This window comes from Aptenodytes patagonicus, chromosome 1, assembly GCF_965638725.1.
Source record: "Aptenodytes patagonicus chromosome 1, bAptPat1.pri.cur, whole genome shotgun sequence".
In the NCBI taxonomy this organism is placed as follows: domain Eukaryota; kingdom Metazoa; phylum Chordata; class Aves; order Sphenisciformes; family Spheniscidae; genus Aptenodytes; species Aptenodytes patagonicus.
This window is the reverse complement of record NC_134949.1, coordinates 63161142-63181262: the sequence shown is the minus strand read 5'-3', so window position 1 is coordinate 63181262 and position 20121 is coordinate 63161142. Positions and strand designations below refer to the sequence as shown.

The window sequence follows — 20121 nt, the reverse complement described above, 5'->3', positions numbered from 1 at the left end:
GCCTTCCCTGCACAGTAAGGGATATGCAGTGAATCGTTTGGGTTTTTCCTCCGATGTTAAACTGCCATCTGTACTTACTGTGGCCAGTTTCTCAATCTCCGCTTCAGATGATCCAAGAGAAGCCAGTCCAATATCCTAAAGCAAGTAAGCAAGCAGGCAGTGTTACACTAGTGTGATTATTCAGCCCAAGGGAGAGAAAGAGGGGAAGGGGGAGGACCGCATTATTTCTAGCATGAATAGCATGAACTATTCATTGTTTTTGTCACCCAAAATGACCTTCCACGGCTTCCAGGATGCCTACTTCTGCCTGGCCCCCAGCTACATACCACTGGGAGCCACATTAGATGAGTGTTTAATCCTCAGCATTCTCTGTGTAAAGTTAACTATCTCTTGCCTTAATGCTGGAGTATCCCTGGCAGAGATTTATAGGGAGGCATGAGAAGGAAGGACAGCAAGGTGGGTTTTATCTTTGCCATTACCTTTCTGTCTCTCTTTCTGACAGCCCTTATGAGTGGGTCAGATCCGTGCAGGGAGGATTCTGTTTACTCTCATCTGTGCTGCCTGTTAATTGTTATTCTCACAATAGGAATCTGTAGATGTCTCTTCTTAGTTATCCCAGGAGCCATATCATGCAGCAAACAAACAAAATTAGGGCATTTTCACCATTCATTGTCTCATGTTGAATGGAACAAAAAAGAATTTTCATGGGGTGAATTTCAAATGTGAAAATACTTTGTGAAAAAAAACAGTGAAATGCGAAAATTCATTTAAGGTGATCCCATGTTGTATAGTCTGTGTTATAGATGGGAAAAGAGGAAAGCTGAAAGTTTTGAAATGGCTATAATCTCACTATTTCTAATGTGTCTTCAGTTCTGGTATTGAACTGAACTGAAGAGTTTTCTTCCAGAATAAATTATAGACCACTAGGATATTTTAAGTACTACTCATCTGAATCTGATAATAACCGATATTTATGACCAAAATGGAAACTGGCATGTATCCAAGTCAATACAACTGGGAACCACATTATATGAGGTGAATTGGCTTTCTTTTTAAGATATTCTGACAGGGACCTACATCATGTAACCCCTCTGCTCTTATTGCCAGTTTCCACTCTGGCAGCTGATTGATAAGCCTAGAATACGAGTTGTCTTCTTTCCTCTGCTATGGTTTTGAGGCACATTCATAGTTCTGAAGTCTTTAATTATACGAGGTCATTGAGTTCGCTTGGTCTGACATTGACTGCTCATACTAAATAGCCCCTTATTGTACAAAGAAGCCCTGTTTGCTTTTTGGAGCCTCCTCACTAGTGTGAGCAATGCTGTCAGAATCTGGTGAGCTGTAAAAGGAAAAACAACTCCAATGAATGACATGGTGATGGACACAATTAAAGTATCATGTGAGATAAAAATGTACGTCCAGAGACAGAACCAGCCTGGGGGCTCGATGGCTGTTGCTGGTTAGGTTCATGTGGTGTAGGACAGGAAGACAGGGGAACAGCGTAGTCAGTACAACTCAAACACGCAGCACCGCAGAGGCTCCACTGGCATCCTTCTGCAGACTGACACGGCCCTCCCACAGACAAGTCCCACAAGCACTGCCTGCCCTTCCTTTTACACAATGTCCACAGGGAGTAGTGCTACCACTCCCTTGGAGTAAATGCTAGCCCACCACCCCTGGAGGTTGCGACTCAGGCACAATCAAGTCTTAAAATAGCGTTTCAAGCACAGTGAGCTACATGCCTTTGAGGCACGTCTGGCCTGCTATCCACAGCAGTTGGCTAAACAGCCAGCAGAACAAACTTCTTACCTGTGAGAACTGGGCAAACTCCTTGTCAGCTAGCATGGGAACATGACCCAACAACTCATGGCAGCAGTCTCTGGAAAACAAGTGACCTTCATGTTTAATAAAGGTTTCTTTTCCTACCCTACATGAACTTCCCATGAAGGACTTTAGCCGATAGACCCCCAAAGGGAGCTAGTGTGAGGGCTGCTCCGCAGTAGCTGCCTGCATACCTGGCCTGGCTCTGCAGGGAGCATGACAGAGCATTCCCTTCTGCCATGGGGAACCAGCTGCCCTGCACTACCTTGGCTATTGTCTCACTTGGGATGGCACGGGCATTAGTCTCCTATGTCACAACATCTTTGAAAGGCCCGTGTTTTGTCCCAGCATGCAACAAAAGTGTCTGTGTGAACTTGTAATTTCTCATGAAATGTAATTGCTGTTGTCTGGCCAGCACTTACTGGGAGAGTTTCACAGCAGGGAATCAAACCCCAGCAGATGGTAACTGAAGGCAGGATGAAAAGATTAAACCAGATATTCTCCATTCTTTTGCTTCCCCAGACAACTTTGCAAGAGAGACAGAGACCCACACCCTCTCATGCATGACTTCCCCTTCTAACTCTCCAGCTACCAGTTTCTCAAATTGTTTCATTCTGTGGACTACTGGATAGAGCTCCAGAGCCATTCCCAAGGGAATCATCCCCAACACATTCAGAAGGACAGGATTGTGCATCAAACTTACGGCTCTGGGGAATGCATAGGAGACGAGAAATGCCTTATATACTGTGTGCTCTGGAAGACACGAAATGCCAGGCTGGCAAGGAAGTCACGAGCAGACAGCAATCCTGCAGCTGGTCTCAACTGGAAACCTGTTCTTTCTGCAAAGGGAATTGAGACTGAATTTAGGAGTTTCTAGGGTTAACTACATGGCACACTTACTTCAGGTAAGCAGTTTCAGAGGGCCTTCGTGCTCTGCTGCAGTAGTTCCCTCCACCTAAGCATGGTAGAAACATCCTGACTTATCATTATCGATTTGTCCCTGTACTGTTATGGGTCCAATTACTGCAACATTAAATCACTTAATCATCCAACCCACATGTATTCACACAGCAATGATGTGAGTTACGGAAGTACTGCCTACCCCAGTTTACATTTTTAGCACATTTACACACATTTTTCTACTATGACCCACATGTCAGTGATGTATCTAAGGTCACGTATCATCCTTATGATCAAGCAGGAGACAGAACCTGCATTTTCAGTCCCGGCTAGTTTATTAATTCTTAGATTCACTCTCATTTCCTCTACAGTATATGTAAAAAACAAACAGGAGATTGACAAGGGACACACCCCATCCCTACTCTTGCCTGAGAGCACCTGACTCTTCCCTGCTGCTAGGTTACTGTTTAGCCTCCTTCTGCAGAGTTTCTTATTCCCTGCACTGAAACCCCTGGTAGCTTGCACTGTTGAAGACAGAATTAGGTGGACCGTGGGTCTGATCCAGTCTGGGCAATTCTTCTGTTCCTCAATGGGCCTAGTTCAACATACCCCAGAGGTAGAATTGGAGTATACTGTTCAACTTCATTTCCATTTGTCAGTGCATGCTCCACATATATAAAGTAGCTCAGCACTGGCAAAACTTGCTATCAATTTTACCTTTCTGCCTGGACTTCATTAGAATGGGAACACACAGGAGAAAGAGCAAACAGGTCCTAGTCAGAGATAAGGGTGCTGGAATTTGGCCCTTAACCATTTAACATCAGAGTTTCCATCAGTGCTCTCACCTATTTTTCCCCTCTGTTTTTTTTTTCACCATTATGTTTGTCTAGAACTAACTACACAGCCTCCCAGTGATGTGATCGTAGATGTTTTGCTTTGCATGTGTCCATAGAACAGGACAGAAGAATGCAATACTTTTGCGCTGTGACTTCAGCTTGTGCTATCAGTGTTACCGCAGGACACCCTGCGTTACTATGAAAGGTCTATGAGAGACAACTAACAAAATAACCAGTCCTATGGTCAGCAGACTACATAATCTGCATTTCCCTGGGAAACATGTTGGTGGTCTGCAAAGCTAAGAAAATTGAAAATTACTGCTTTAAAAGAGAGCCAACGATAATCTTTTTGAAGTCCTATATTCAAAATCTGTGTTGCATTCTCAGCTCCCATAAATGACATTTCATCTTCTTTAAAGCATAAAACTACATTTTTTAAAAAATCAGAAATGGTTTTATTCTCCCTTCTCTATCCATATTCTATTGTGTCATGAAGCCTGGAACCTAATTTATTTTATGTAAACAAACAAAAAAAATCCCACCCAGAAACCAAGCCATTTACAAGATTTGTTTTGGTTTGGTTTTTAATGTTTCTTCCAGCATTTCTTGTCTTGCTCTGTCTGGCTATTAGCACTTTTCTCATTAAAAAGAAAAAAAAAAAAGAGAGACAGGAAGAGAAGAAAAGGGAAAAAAAGGCTTCACTGGAAGAATTAGAAGTGACAAAGCATCTGAAGCTATACAGGACAAAAAAAGAGTGGACAGCTTCTACCTGACAGTGTGAGGGACTAGGTGGTTAGCATTTGCCATGGTTATCTTCTACTGCTCTGCTGAATTCAAAGGTAATAGGTACAGAACTGCCTAAAAGCTGAACAACAGCAAATAAACCAGCAAAAGCATCAGAGTTAACCAGGAAATTGGAAATGGTTGTAAAGCACTGTTCTCCCCACCCCCCAGTTAAGAAAGCAGGGTGTGTGGGGGAATAGACACACCATCAGCTATGTCTCCTTAGGCATTAGCCAGGAGCTGGCACAGAAGGGTACTCTCTTGCTGCTGATGCCATACTAAGCCAATCCAGAGGAATGTGAAAAGCTCAGAATCTCGTCATCTTTGGGCTAAATTCTGAGTCTGAGTGAAGTGAAAACTGCACCAGCTGAAAAATATATCAGACGAACACCAAGCCCTAAGTAACTCAGTTTTGGAAGGACTATGAAAAAGTCTGGGGAAATTTATATTGCTTTAGCATCCATGTTGAAGGAGCAGGAGGGAAAATGAAAATTACAGCTTATGTTCCCTGAGATGTCCTTTTAAATATAGGCCAGTGAATCAGACAGTCTGCTGATGAAACAGACTTGGCCAGTTGCCTTGAAAAGCCATAGGAAAAAGTTGTCTGCTGAAGGTAATATCTGCAAAATCTGAACTTCTATTTCATTACTGCACAATAAAACCAGCAATCAGTAGATAATTGGGGGTGTGGCTGATTGGACCTGCTGCCCAAATAGCTCTCAAATCAAAATGAGTTGAAGAGAAGGTCTTGAGCAGTTGACCTAAAGTGATCTGTAAGGCTTAATTCTTGGCCTAAAAAGCTCATGTATACAGGCCTGTGTGTTGTAGTGTGAGCTTGCTTGAGTTCACTGGCTGTAATTTCTTCCAGCTGTGGAGGACAATGAATGCCTAAATCCAAACATCTTTCCTAGAAAGAAAGACGTGCCTGGGTTTATCTAGTTAACCCTTTAGAAAAATGCCATGTTACATGGTCACATGGTTAACCATTTAAATTCCCTTTAAGTAATTATGAAATACTTATGATGTAGAGTTCATTTCTGTTCAAACCAGCCTCACTGGCAGACCAGGTAACACTAGACAGATCTTGGAGTTCAACTTGTATTGAAGTCAAAAGGAATTGCTTGCTTGAGTTCACAGATACTGCTGACTAAAAGAGAAGATGGAAGTTTATCTGGCTGTGTGGGCTGGTTAAAACATGATCACTTTCTCTCCAGGATATCCCTCTCTCTCTCTGCATCCCTATAGTTTATTATATTCAAAGCTGCCCCAGGGGAGGTTTAGACTGGAAGCTTTTCTTTACCAAGAGTGTGGTCAAACACTGGAACAGGCTTCCTTGAGAGGTGGTTGATGCCCCAAGCCTGTCAGAGTTTAAGAGGCATTTGGACAATGCCCTTAACAACATGTTTTAACTTTTGGTCAGACCTGAATTGGTCGGACAGTTGGACTAGATGATCGTTGTAGGTCCCTTCCAACTGAAATAGTTCTATTCTATCCTATCCTATCCTAACCTTCTACATAACGTCTTATCATCACATATGCTGAAGAATGGTCCAGTCCTTAGAGGCAGTATTTAGCAAAGATATATGCTGGGATTTATGTCCTAAATGGGAGAGTGGGACAGTTCAGGGCTCACCCAGAGCTAACCAGTGACAGGAGGAACTGCACTATGCATCTCCACATAGACTGTAGTTGAAATACATCCACTGTATGCCAAGGAATTTTGGGAGACACATCACAGCCTACAGTTTGGTTAAGGTTTGGTTGGTTGAGCACTGCACGCCTGTAACACAGGAAAGAGCCTAAGCACACAGTTGATTGACGAGTTGTAAGGAGCAAAAATTCTGGCCTTGCTGACGCTGGTGGTAAAAGCCACCCAAATTAGTAATCATAGAATCATAGAATCATAGAATCATTGAGGTTGGAAAAGACCTCTAAGATCATCGAGTCCAACCGTCGACCCAACACCACCATGTCCACTAAACCATGTCCCTAAGTGCCTCATCTACTCGTCTTTTAAATACTTCCAGGGATGGGGACTCCACCACTTCCCTGGGCAGCCTGTTCCAATGTTTCACCACTCTTCCAGTAAAGAAATTTTTCCTTACATCCAATCTAAACCTCCCCTGGCGCAACTTGAGGCCATTTCCTCTCGTCCTGTCACTAGTTACTTGGGAGAAGAGACCAACACCCACCTCGCTACAACCTCCTTTCAGGTAGTTGTAGAGAGCGATGAGGTCTCCCCTCAGCCTCCTTTTCTCCAGGCTAAACAACCCCAGTTCCCTCAGCCCCTCCTCATAAGACTTGTTCTCCAGACCCCTCACCAGCCTCGTTGCCCTTCTCTGGACACGCTCCAGCACCTCAACGTCCTTCTTGTAGTGAGGGGCCCAAAACTGAACACAGTATTCGAGGTGCGGCCTCACCAGTGCCAAGTACAGGGGCACGATCACTTCCCTACTCCTGCTGGCCACACTATTTCTGATCCAGGCCAGGATGCCATTGGCCTTCTTGGCCGCCTGGGCACACTGCCGGCTCATGGTCAGCCAGCTGTCGACCAGCACCCCCAGGTCCTTTTCTGCTGGGCAGCTTTCCAGCCACTCTTCCCCAAGCCTGTAGCGCTGCATGGGGTTGTTGTGGCCGAAGTGCAGGACCCGGCACTTGACCTTGTTGAACCTCATACAATTGGCCTCAGCCCATCGATCCAGCCTGTCCAGGTCCCTCTGCAGAGCCTTCCTACCCTCGAGCAGGTCAACGCTCCCACCCAACTTGGTGTCGTCTGCAAACTTACTGAGGGTGCACTCAATCTCCTCATCCAGATCATTGATAAAGATATTAAACAAGACCGGCCCCAAAACTGAGCCCTGGGGAACACCGCTCATGACCGGCCGCCAACTGGATTTGACTCCATTCACCAAAAATGGTGAATGGAAAAATCAGAACTCCTTATAAATCATACCCCTCACCCAGTGGCTGCTTGGCATGAGGCTGTCTTTAACACAGATTTTACAGACCTTGCAGATGCTTCTGACTTAGACTGAGTTCATTACAAAGGGACCTTGCAATAATGTCACTTATGCTGTTCTAGAAAGTATTCTGCATAGTGAAATGACCTTATTAGAGGGAATCATTGAGATAAGTAAGATATCAGTCCAAAGCCCCATATAATGGGACTAAAATAGCTTACTCACTCTTAATTGTGTCTAGCTGTAAACACAGTTCTTTTGAACAAACTTTGTTTCATCTATGCATAATCTTTTACAAAGCCTGTAGACTAAACTACTTCAGGTTTTATCTACAGTTTAAGGAGGGTAGGACCAGTGCTCCCGAGAGCCATTCTTTTCATTTTCCTTAGACACCCATTCCAGGATGGAATAAAACACCTCTGAAGTGCCTGATTCTCATTCCCAGTCAGAACAGTTTGGACAATCAGCTTACACTAGACACCCCGTGTTTATAGTAGGTGAGTTGAAACTCACTGTGAACATCTTCCCAACCGTTACTAGCAGAATTTTCAGAATGACTATTTTTACTGCATTTTTTTTTTACTTAGGACAATTTGTACGGCATAGAGAAAATTTAGAATCAGAGCCTACAAAAGAAGTGAGTAGGCCTGGACTCCAGGCAATCAAATCCTGTCAACCAACATGAGCAATGCAAATAGTATTATGACAAGATATTCTTACATTATCCCAAATTCTCCCACTTTGAAATCACCTGATTCGCTTAAAGAATATTCATATCTGTGGTAATCAAATCAGCATCACATGATTTCTGGAGCTCCCTGCTGTCAGATAGTGGAAATGAGATGAGTTCAACTACTTCATGAGAAAAAATATTTATCAGCCCAGTTACTGTAGGAGGGAAGTGAGATGAATAGTTGAATAGAAGGGAAAATATATGAGAAAATACATAATGCATACACAGAAATTTCCTACAGCTGGATGTGATGGTGCTGGTATGCTCATGAGGGATGCTTTTCATATGCCAACCTTCCATTCCCTTACACTAAAGGTGCAATAAAAACTTTGTCATCGAACAGCTTAATCTTCCCTAAAAATGGCAATGTCTTGAAAACCTCTTCAGCAACAGAAAGCTCATTCAAGCTTACTGACATCACCTACTGATATGTGGAGTAGGTCACTTGATTCCCTGAATATTGTATTTAAATTGAATTTATTTAAAGCTAAGCCATACTTTTTATTATTTATTTCAGCATAGTGATCAGCTGTCCTCCACTCTTTAGCACATCTTCTTGTCACTGAGAAGGAGCAAGGAAGCTTTAAAGGCTGCCTTTCTTTAGTCATTCTTGATAATGGTAGAAAATCAGCTGGTTGACACAAAGCACCTGGCCTTGGGAATCTATGCAGCCTGTGGCCTCAAAAATAATGCAGGCTCCCTTCCTCTCCTGCCCTTTGCTAGTCAACCCCCAGCTAACAGCAGGTAGGTCAGCCTAGCAATTTTATGTGTCCTTCCGAGGCCACAGCTTCATGCATTTACAGACTAACACCACAGCCTTTCTGCTCTGTCAGCCACGTGGTAGGTACCAAAGAGTTTAGTGTGGCAAGTGGGGCCACGGAGACAGAAAGAAGCAGTGTTGTTACAAGGCAGCTGCTGACAGACTAGCAGGACCTCCTGGAAATCCTCTCTTCTAGCACACGTTGCCATCTTGTCTCATGCATCAGAAAAAAGTGGACTTCAGAGGTATGTACCTGTACTTGTGTTTGGGTCTTAATAGCAGCATAGCTATAGAAGCATAAAATACAGCCAAACACATAGAAAGCCTGTGTGTGGAAGTCATGCTGAGCAGTGTGCTGCTATGGTTGTACTGCTGTTAGTACTGGAATTAGCTGGTTAGTGCTACACCAACTGCAGCCATTCACAGAGCAAACACAAACTTACTTACAGCTTGGTCCCTAGATATGCCTGGTATTAATGTCCTGTGCTACAGCTCATCTTGCATGAGGGAACTCTACAGCTAATCAGCTCTGGTCGCCAGCTTGGGTCCTACGAGATGGTTTGTGTGTGTATGTGGTGTACATATGTATCCAGGAAAACCTAGAATAAACCATGGTTCATAATGACTGGCCTTTTAAAAATCTGGAGACGTCCTGAAGTTGAGGTATGTTATCCTCTTGGTAGCCACAGTATTTCTCCAGCTGCTGGAAAGCATCCAGGTACTGTGTACAGGCATGAGTAGGGTAAAGGCTGCTCAGTTTCCTGTAGACTTCTCTCCTGAAAAGCAAAAGCCATATAGCATGACCCACCTCAATAAAGCAGTACTTCTCTGCCCTATCTACAGATCCACAGAGAGGCATAAACCCCCAGCATATGCAATGGTCTAAAAATCTGAACTTGGGACACTTGGTGCTTGGAAGCTGATGCCTGGGTGGATGTAGCAAAGCATAAGGGTTTTTTGTTTCACTTTTCCTTCAGAAGGTGGGTTCTGTTCAGCAAATCTGTTTTATCCCTTCCTACACCCTCCTTTAATGTAACAGGACTTAATTCTGATTCAAAAGTGCTTCTTGCTTAGGTATAAGGGTGTTGGAAGTTCCAGGGAAATCCCAGGGAGAAAGCTGAGGCTGTGGCCCTCTCTATGCTATGCAGTTTAGGGATGGAATGAATCAGGTATTCCCTCCCTCTCTATGTGGGGGTACAACTTGAAAAGCCGGTCCCTCCATCTCCATGCTGAAGCCCAGCCTATATTTGACTTTCACAAACCTCTTCCTAAAAAAGCACATTTTCTGATACTGAAGAGTAACATCTGGACAGGCAAAGAGGTTCATACTTTTGCAGTTCAAAATCCCTGGCATGGGCTATGTATTTGAAAGACATGCCAACTTCTTGAAGCATTTAGCCCATTATACAAAAAGAGACCAGCTGAAGAAAAATATATATAACCAGATTTGGGCACAGGCTTCAAGCTTCTCCCAAACTTGATGGTGCTTGGATTTAGAGCTGTGGTTTGGAATATATTTAGCTGTTGCAAAATAAACAAGTAGTAATAGGATGGCAAAGAACCTTATAGAAATGGTTATTTTTGTTCAGACATGGCCCTAGGGTGTTAACAATTTTATAAACATTGTTTTATGAAAATTGAGATCATTCTTGGAAATGCTGGCTACGGAAAATGACCTTTTGTTGTTTTTGTATTGTATTTTTTTTGTGATGCTATTGTTGCTATGGAGGTGATAGCCAGTCCCTGGTAATGGCTCTCTTCATTTGTACGAATGTCTTACACAGTGTGGGAGTAATGAACCAGGATGACGGGGGTGGAGGAAAACCTTAGGAGGAAAAAAAATTAGAAGAACAGAGGGAAACAGTGGCTGCTGTCACTATTGCAAAAGCCGCAGGAGACTGGGCCATTTCCATAGAAGAATTAGGAAAAAATGAGGAGGACTAGAGTTCAAGTGTTGCCCTGGCTTATTTCCCCACAGAATACTACTGACTTCAGTGGGATTGCATAGGATCTGAACCAGTACACAGTTCATCCCCAGACTGGAGTCTAGAGAGGTCAGGCTTGTTTACAGTTCTGCACATATGGTCTCTTTTACCAAAGCATCATTCTACTGTGTGTCCAAACATTGACTACCACAGAAACACAGGCAGTCTCAGAGACTAGTGATGAATTATCCAAAGCTAAGTGTCCTCCTCTTTAAGTACCTCTAAAGCAATCATCTAAGTTCACTCCAAAGTCAATAAAGTAACAGATACTTCCAGACAACAGTTTAGCTTGCCCTAATGTAGTGTCTCAAATAGGTGTAACACCTCACCGTATGGAGGTGCTATCACTCAAAGGACCATTAAGGTGCTACTTGATGGTACTTCAGTCCAGAGATGAAAAGAGAAACTGCTGAAAGTGTGGGCTATGAAATACTCTAGAAAGGAGCCTCATAACGAAGGATGAAGCCAGCCACTTGAAAGACTTTAAAGACAATGACCTTATTTTACATAAATTTCCTTATTCTTTTAGGAAGAAGTGGCACTATTCAGCTTTATTATGAAGATGTGACAGGTGCATCACATAATTTTGTCCTAGATTCTCCCTTTTTCTTGTATAGCTTTTACCCATAAGACGTCTTTTATGACTACTTAGTTTCAGGGCCTTCCAAGAAGCCTGCTTGAAAACAGAAATTCAGATCATCTGTACCCTCTGTTTTCTGAATGTCATATTTCTTCACTTGATTAGTTTTCATTTTTATAATCATGTTGCTACAAACTGAAGGCATCCAACAACTCTTCAGAGTGAACACCAAGGGAATTTATTCTGTGCTACAAATTTCCCGTTCAATTGCAATGTGCTCAATTAAGTTGTGCTGTAATGTAGCTGATCTCAAGGCACAGCCCAGGGAGCTGTGATAACCATTGGGAAGTCTAATTTTGGAAACAGATTTACATAACAAGACAACCTGGGTTGCTGGGGCTGGCTGCTGTTTGGGGAAATAGGCAGATACTACTTTAAAGGCCTATTCCGTTACCACAGTGGGACTAATTCTAGGTGGAGAAGGGCTGGAATGACGGAGGTTGGCAACAAAAGGGAAAAACAGGAAAGAACACAAAATTAAATTTTCTTAAATATGACGTTCCCACACACCATCCCATGCCAAGATTGTTGGCTGGTGGTAGCAATCATGAGCATGACACCGACCATCAATCTTCGACAACTGAAAGATGTTGTAAAAACCTATTTGAGCTTAATAAAAATGTGACCGCCTGGATGAGTTGGATGCAAGGTTTCTATGTGATTGTGGGCAACACCCCTCAAGCTTTCTATGGCACAGTAGATTTTATTTAAAATAAAATAATCACTGAAAAAGATGGGATGGCCCTGTGGTTGAGGTTCTGGCATGAGACATCTAGTGTATGGATTTAATTCCTGGCATTGACATAAACTTTGTGTATAATTTTTGGCAAATCACTTAAGCTCTAGCTTTTTTCAGTTCCAGTTATAAAATGTGGTCATCATTCTTCCTTTCTCCCACCTTTAGGCTGCCTTTCAATTTAAATTGTAATTTTTTCTGAACAAAGACTCTCTTTTATTATGTGCACTTGTGGCACCTTGCACAATCCTGGGACTCTGCTCTTAGTTGGGACATTTGGACATATTCATGTTTGTATTATCACACAAATGTGTAATTATTGCTGCTTACTGAGATTTGTTAAAGTTAGTGGGAGAAAGTGGAAACAGGTATATGAAATAAGAACTCTGTTGTCTTTCAAATCTGCAACATACTTCACATAACATCTGCAAACATACTTTGAATTGAATTAATTTTGGTTGGTTGGTTGGTTTGGTTGGTTTTTTGGTTGTTGTTTTTTGAGTGGCAAATCTTCAGGAGAAACAAAGCCCCAGTGAAGAAATTCTGCACCCATGTAAAAGTAACTTGCCATCATTTCATATGACATCAAAGGCCTTTTTACAGTGTAAATAATGTATCCTGGAAGGGCACTCCAAAATTTCTTTTACCTTCAGTTCGAGAGAATGATACCTATTCATGTTAACAGCAATGAATGCTTGCAGGAGAGCACACAAGGCTGGTCTGTCCTATGAACATTGGATTAGCCACATCCTTTGAGTGAATTTGCATCCTGCGAGTGGGCATTTTCTCCCGGCAACAGATTCGGAAAGGAGATATTTCTGTCACCACCATAGCTATGGTTAATTAGAGTTCAGTTAGAAGAAATTATACTATAGGCTCCAGGTGTTTTCTGGCTTCTGATATCTTGATGTGATTGGCAGGCAGGGAGATGGTCAGGGAAATGCATTTTGCTCTAGAAAGTGAATAGTTAAGGCCAGCCCTGAGAATGGGTTTCTGCAAAACAAATGGCCAAAAGGCGACACTTAACCAAGGAATAAAATTTGAGATGGATAAATATGGTTTTAAAATGTGATAAATGTCTCACATTGCCAGTCTTTCCTGGGACTGCAGTGGCATGGCCCAGAAGTCGGAGTATAAGTAATGAACTCACCAAGTTGCAGTCTCCTGCGCTGTGTACTCAATGAGAGGCAAAGGGTCTCCTCTGTAATGAAGAGAGGAAACAATGCATGCGTCTAAAGCATGTTTCAAGTTCAGTTTCCAAGTATTATTTTCTTTGCCTGCACCATGAATATTTGCTGTAATGAAGATAGAAATGGCAAAATAGTATATAATTAACAACTTCCTTGTCTTGGTAGGATCTAATGTGTGCATTTTCTGTCTGTTCCGGTGTGGGGAGGAAACAGAGGGATATGGTGAGAAAGGGAGCCATGTTCTGCTTCATAGAAGAAAAAAGAGGCCTTCAGGCTTACCCTTACCTCTGCTGAAGGCAATCTAGCAACCGAAATGCAGTGTGTGCCTGCAGGGTCCATCCCTGGAGGATGTGATTAGCACAGTATCATCAGAGAAGAGGATTCATGAACTCACCAGCAGAGAGCTGCTCAGGCATACACTGTGTAGCTATCACTAACTTCTCTGATGGGCGGTCTTCTCTCCTCTTCCTCGCTCTCACTTCTTCAGTAGCTCTGAGTCAGTTCAGTGTGTGCTTTTATGCCATTTTGTGCTGCACTAGCTGTGATATATGGTGGTGGTGAGAAAACTGCACTCAAATGGAAGTGTCTCAAGACGTGGGAGATTTCACCAGTTCTTGGATACCATGAGGCTGATAGTCCACAACCAGTTCTACCTATACATCTGATTGACTCTGTCAGACAGCAGTGTGATTCTGGTGAAGTTTTACACGTAAAGGCAGAAATATTTTCCATCACCCACACACGACCTGAGAGGTTTTTAGGTAGCTAATGTACATAGCTAGAGACATTTTATCAAACAAATAACAAAAATTGTAAATTGCTTTTCTTTGTCAAAAATATGTTCCTAAACACTGTTCCTTATAGTTCCTTGAAAAAGATTAGCCTCAGCTCAGGAGCTAGTCCTAAAAGGAACTGCAAAATTGAAATGAAAGAGTCATATTGAGAAATCACCTCTGCTAAGGCAAAATACAGCGCTGAAGGAGATGTGAATGCAATCCTAAGATTTTTGTATTAAGGTATATTTGCTGTGTTGTGGGAAAAGTCTATTTCATACGGAGTGAAAGCTTCTGTGGCTGAATTCTGTCTTCTAAAACATAGCCCCATTGATACATTGACAAAAGATTAAGTCTCTAGTATTTCTTGCACACGAAGATGTCTGAAAGCGCATGTGGACTGCTGAAGTCTCTCTTCAGCAGCCTTGTACTTACGCTCTGTAATTAAAGGCAAGGTCAGCAAAGAATGCCCTCCGCTTCTTATACTCCAGGTCGGTGTATCCCTGAGTTGGAAAATAATTCAGGAAAAAAGTTTTACATTAAGAGAGGTTTGTGGGCGTAAATAAATTTGCTAACAGAAGCATTCAGAAAATCTAGGCCTCAAATAGGTTGTTTTCATTGAGGCAATGAACCTTGAGCCTTATGAACAGGGTAAGCCAAAGTCTGCAATCAATTACATCCGTGACATTTTGATGAAAATTTGGGGCCTGTGACCAGAAAAGAAGGTAACATGGCTTGGTGGGAAGGTTTTGGAGTTGTTCATAAACACTACATCACAGACCATTACACTTACAGTCAAATTTAAATGCAAATCACATTAAAAATGGAATTGAAATAGGGGTATCACTTCTGTTGGGGAAGAGCCGAATCGCCAAATCATTTCTTTCCTGTACTAAGCACGAAGGTTGCAATATAGGACTGTGATGGACATGATGGTACCAAGCCTACTACCACCTTGCCAGAGAAAGTACACTGCACCTGCACAATACCCTGCACTTTGGGCGAAGAAGGGGTCCTCACTGGCTAGAAATCATTAGAGCTGCCACTGAATCTGTAGAAAGTACAGCCTTTCAGCTCAGTCCCCCCTTGCCCGTTTATTACCATGTTATGATAAAGGCAGATTCAGTGGTATCTGTTTAAAGGGGCAGTTTACATATTAAATACTGGAGTTTTCTTTTTGCCCCTCTGGCGTTTACTAGAAGTTGAGCTTCAAGCAGGCTTCTCCAGCTATTAAATACGAATAGAGATGTGGAATCAAATTCCTTTGAATTTTACATCATTCATAATAGGAATAAAATCTGAAATCTGGCACTGTGTTACTAATATAACTCATAAAGCAGCGTTGATCAGCATCACTGTACAAATATTTATTATTCTAAAATATTCATAATTTACTGGAACCACTTTGCATATTACAAGCCAAATTTCTCCCTTAGGTTTATTCACATAATTTTCAGTGTAGCAATAATACCAGTAATACTGCAGTTAATGAGTATTGTGTGCGTGAATCTGAGGAAAGAACTGGATCTCGAGAGCATGTCTATTTTTATCATGTGTCATGGATAATATGTTCATTCAGATGCCACCCTTGCTTGTCAGTAGCTGTAACAATTCCATGCAAAACACGTGGAGAAGCCATCAGGCCAGATGGCTAGCATTGATGCTGTGACCTCTCAGCTTTGTCCCTGCTGATCCCAGGGCTCTGTACCCATTCTCTGAGCAGCAGGAGCCCCCCTGGGGGACCGCTACAGACAGTTTCAGGGTGCCCCAGAGATTGGTGTCACAGTGTCATCAGTTTGCTTTTCTAGCCATTAAAGAAAACAGTAAAGAACAAAGTGAAGCTGTTGAGATGGACAGCCCAAATTGCCTATTTGGTAGTAAATGTATATGCAAAATCTCTGCTGAGCCACCTGTACATCAGCATATTTGGTACTTTCCTCCAACCTGTCCATTTTTGAGCCATGCTTAGCAGCACAGTAAATGAGCCCACATTGTGCTCCCTCCTGCCACAGACAAATGATTTTCAGTGCCTGAGCTAACTTGTTTCAAGCTAGTTTAGGTATTTCTACATTGCACTGCATTCTGCAGTGTAGATTTATCCCCACTCAATACTTCTGTAACTCTGCACTGTTGGTGCTTTCTCTCATACCTCCTATTTGGCAAAGTAGGAGGGGAGCTTGGTCCAATTGAAAGAATTCCCAATGTGCATTCATTTATCTCATGAGAAACAGCCTCAGAACTAGTTCAGGAAAATGACAAATACTTGGATTGTTTCTATCAGAAAGATGTGAGGAAGAATGAAAGATGTCCTGGTTAAGGAGGATATGAAGCTCTCCTAAAGCATTATAGTTTAATAAGTGATTCTCAAAAATAGAAGATAGACTCGGAAGGGTTTTTTTGTAGCACACAGAAGTGTACATAGCTAACAACATTACCATTGTGTAGGTTAATAAAAGGGTCTAAATAGAATTCAGACATTTAGAAAAGGGAATGACAATATCTTGTAGATTCTGTTGACATCCATCTAAATCTTCCTTGCATTTTTCAGGGCAAAGTTTGTACTTTTTTTCCTCTTCATGCATCACTTCTATGTGATGTTTGGCAGAACACTTCACAACAAGTCTGTGACCTACCTTGTCAATCAGCAAATGGCCCTTTGGAGTCCCTTATTTGTCTGTACCTAACTCATATCTCATTTGTACTAAAGTTGGAAAACTTTGATGAGAAACAAGTGTTTGTTTGTTCCCAGTAGTTTGCTTTACTATTATCATCTCTAGAGCGGGACTCTACAGTGCATTTTCTTCTTCTTTCTCTTAGAGTTTCTGCTTATGGCTAAGAGTACACACACAAACTGTTATGAGTAAAGCCCTTTTTGCAGCCCACTCATAACCAAGACCTACTGCCTGAATCCAAGGGAAAGCCCGTCACAAACATTCTAACAATATTTTGCAGAGTAGCATCAATAAGTACTGCCAAAATCCTGGCTCCAAAGACCTTGTGAAAAGTCAGATGTAAATTAGGATTATAATCTTCCAACTTGCTTCCTCCTTAAACTTTAGATGCTTACCTCAGCTGAAATCACTAGACCTTTTGAGCTCCTCCAGTCACATTTAAATCTCCGTTCAGGTATTACATCCATTAATCAATGCTGCCATGTATTTATCTTATTTTCTGTCTAGGCGATTTTTGCAAGTTTAAGCATAATACTCCCCTCTGTGGGATCTGAGGATCTGGTATTTATTAGTGACTAGCTCTTTGCTGCTTGTCCTCATTACCATCCTCTGTACATCTGCACTTGAACGAGATTCCTGGCATATGCAAAATTAAAAATGCAGATATGGACTATCTGAAAGGTCAAAACATAGAAAACACAAAAAGCAGAAGGCTGGGGAACTTGACTGTTACGTGGACCAGCTAGTACAAAGTGGACATGCTTCAAATATATCAGGGGTGAAATAATCAACAAGAGGTTTTTTTAAACTAAACAATGAAATGTAAACTCATGCTAAAGAATATGTTGAATAGAAATTACTTCGGCATGTGTCTGATGTTAATCATATGTACCTTGATTAATCAGGACCCATAAGCTTTTCTCATTATTAAGTTATTCATTCTGTACTCCTTACTTCCACTGAAGATCAGCCTTTATCTGATCCTTCATTTTTTCTGTCCTTTCATGAGTATTTCTTTACTCCTGAAATTTTCCTTACAAAAAATTCACTACAGAGAGTTTCTTTTTTAAAATTGAAATAACAGTGAGGTCAAACTTACAGGGTGACCATGGTCCAAACTGGGATCATACTTAGTGATCAGATGGTGACACTTGTCCAGATCTTGGATTTTTCTAGGGAACCAGGGCACTGGAGAGAAAGCAGCAAGAATTAAATGAGATAGGATCAAATAATTTTTAAAAGACACAGAAAATAAAAGTTGTGCTGAAGATTACAAGCTTTCTTTTCATCAATATCTAAGAATATTCATATCTACGTGTCACCATATGTCAGTAGTTGAATTGACCAAACTGGCAGACTGGATGAAAAATGATCTGAAACTAACTTGCAATGATAATCTCTCAGTTGTAATTAGTAGAAATAATTTTTAAAGGCAAAATCATTTCCTTTTAGGCCAAATGAGATGTTCTGTTTGACAAAGCACAACAAATTTATTTCTACAGTTTGGATTTAAGAAAATATTTTGAACATGTCTAAAAAGTAGTCTTAAATTTTCATACCTTTAAAAGTGAAAACAACATTTTAAAAGGAAAACATGAAATTTCTAGAAACAAAACAGGCCAAGAAGTATCTTGACTTCAAGTTTTTTCCTTCTGGCTCTTTTTTTTTTTTTTTTCAGCAAAATTATTCTAGCATTAGCTGAATTTCCAAACAGTTTCCTTCCCCTGAAGTGGGGAATTTTTCTAGTGACTAAAATAAAACTAAAGTATGCTCATTTTAATTTAAGTGCTAGCATTTATAACCAATGAATTTTAAAAATACTGAAATAAGACAATGCTGATACTGCTTTCCGAGGTCAGACTGATGCTGTTATCAGACTTAGTGTGTTACAGCTCAGAAAAGGTCCGTTTGGGGTCACCTTAATCTCATACTTGACGAGAGACCAGGCATCTCTTTACTGAATTGTAAATTTAGCTTTAGCCCTGTTATATTATATCCAGGCACAGCCAGTTCACAAAGGTACAAGGCTACAAATACACACCAACGTTGGGAAATTCCAGTTCTTTCATGCAGTTATGGCCAATCCTGTGACAAAAAGGAAGAAACACTAGTCTCACAGATGTCTTACATCACCCCAGAATTTTTTTGCTGAGCCTTTGTCTTTGGCTGTACCAATGGTTCTGCATGCAAGATGCCTGTCCTGCCGTCTGTGGCCATATCTCCTCAAAACCTGTACCTGATCATAAGTCCTCCAGTGTATGTCCGCATACACATCTTGCCTACCCCTTGCTGAGTCCTGGGAGAGAGCAAGACAGGCTAAAGGAGAGGGGAAAAAGGACCATGGTAGAACCCTTGGCCTGGTCACCGAAATGGATGCAGCCAGTAAAACAGGGATAGTGCTGATGGATGCCAGTTTGGCTGCATCTGTCTCTGCTTCATGGAAGCAGAGATAACCACTGCTTTTCTCAACTGAGTACCAAATTAATTTGGGTTAAAGCCACTATGGGCAGAACATTGTCTCACCACTGTCCTTCAGCAAACTGCCTGGGAAGACCTGTCTGGCTCACCTAAAAACTACGAAGACAATAATAAAAAGTCCATGTGGGAAAAAAAAATAGATTAATCCAGGAGCTGGAACCTCAGGCGATGGGGGTAGCCAGAACGTACATATTTGTATCTTCCCAGTAAAATAATTGCTGACCAGTAAGCATGCTTATACAACTTAGATATCTCCTAGTTACCAATATGCTCTCACAGGCATCTGCAAACCCCACTAGAAAGTGAAGCTGCAGCTAGCCTCTTTCAATAAGATGCACCGCCACTTTCAATAAGATAATATTGAAAAACAGTAACAATAAAAAACAATATCAGTAAAATGAGCCACTAGCCAATCTTAGACCTAGGGGCTAGCTGAGCTGAAAGTCCTCTGACACATTAGCACCCCTGAATTCACCTCAATAGGACCAAAAACACAAAGAGCTTTAAGGTCAAAACCTCAAAATCCCCAGTTCTTGCTGGTGCCCACACCTAAGGTGTCTCTGTGGGCCACAAATACCAACTCTCTGACCCTTTCATGTTGAAATCAAATTAACTGCTTAGGGCACTACTGAATTCTGGGGTCTGAAACACCCAGAAAAGACTCTACAAACTAAGGAGTGCTGTGTGTAAGTCTGAGGTAACTTAGAAACAGAAAGACTCTGGCCATTTGCATGCCAAGTATATTAATTCTAGCATCATTTCATCCAAAATAAGCCTGATTACTTTTATGATTGCTGTTCAAAACCATAAGAAAAAGGAAACTGTAAAGAAAATTATGTCCCTAATATTCCTCT

The 20121-nt window shown here is 41.6% G+C and overlaps 1 protein-coding gene across 1 annotated transcript in view; it reads right to left on the bottom strand.

The window, feature by feature from the left end:
• The window catches only part of LOC143155623 (tyrosine 3-monooxygenase-like), a 33445-nt gene that overhangs the window by 10674 nt on the left and 2650 nt on the right, over positions 1-20121 (bottom strand). Inside the window, exons 3-9 of the mRNA XM_076328593.1 lie at positions 17889-17977; positions 14553-14620; positions 13305-13355; positions 9424-9569; positions 2525-2660; positions 1810-1879; positions 79-135 (exon numbers count right to left, since the gene is read on the bottom strand). Of these exons, the coding sequence (XP_076184708.1) occupies positions 79-135; positions 1810-1879; positions 2525-2660; positions 9424-9569; positions 13305-13355; positions 14553-14620; positions 17889-17977 (617 nt within the window). The remainder of the gene's footprint in view (positions 1-78; positions 136-1809; positions 1880-2524; positions 2661-9423; positions 9570-13304; positions 13356-14552; positions 14621-17888; positions 17978-20121) is intronic.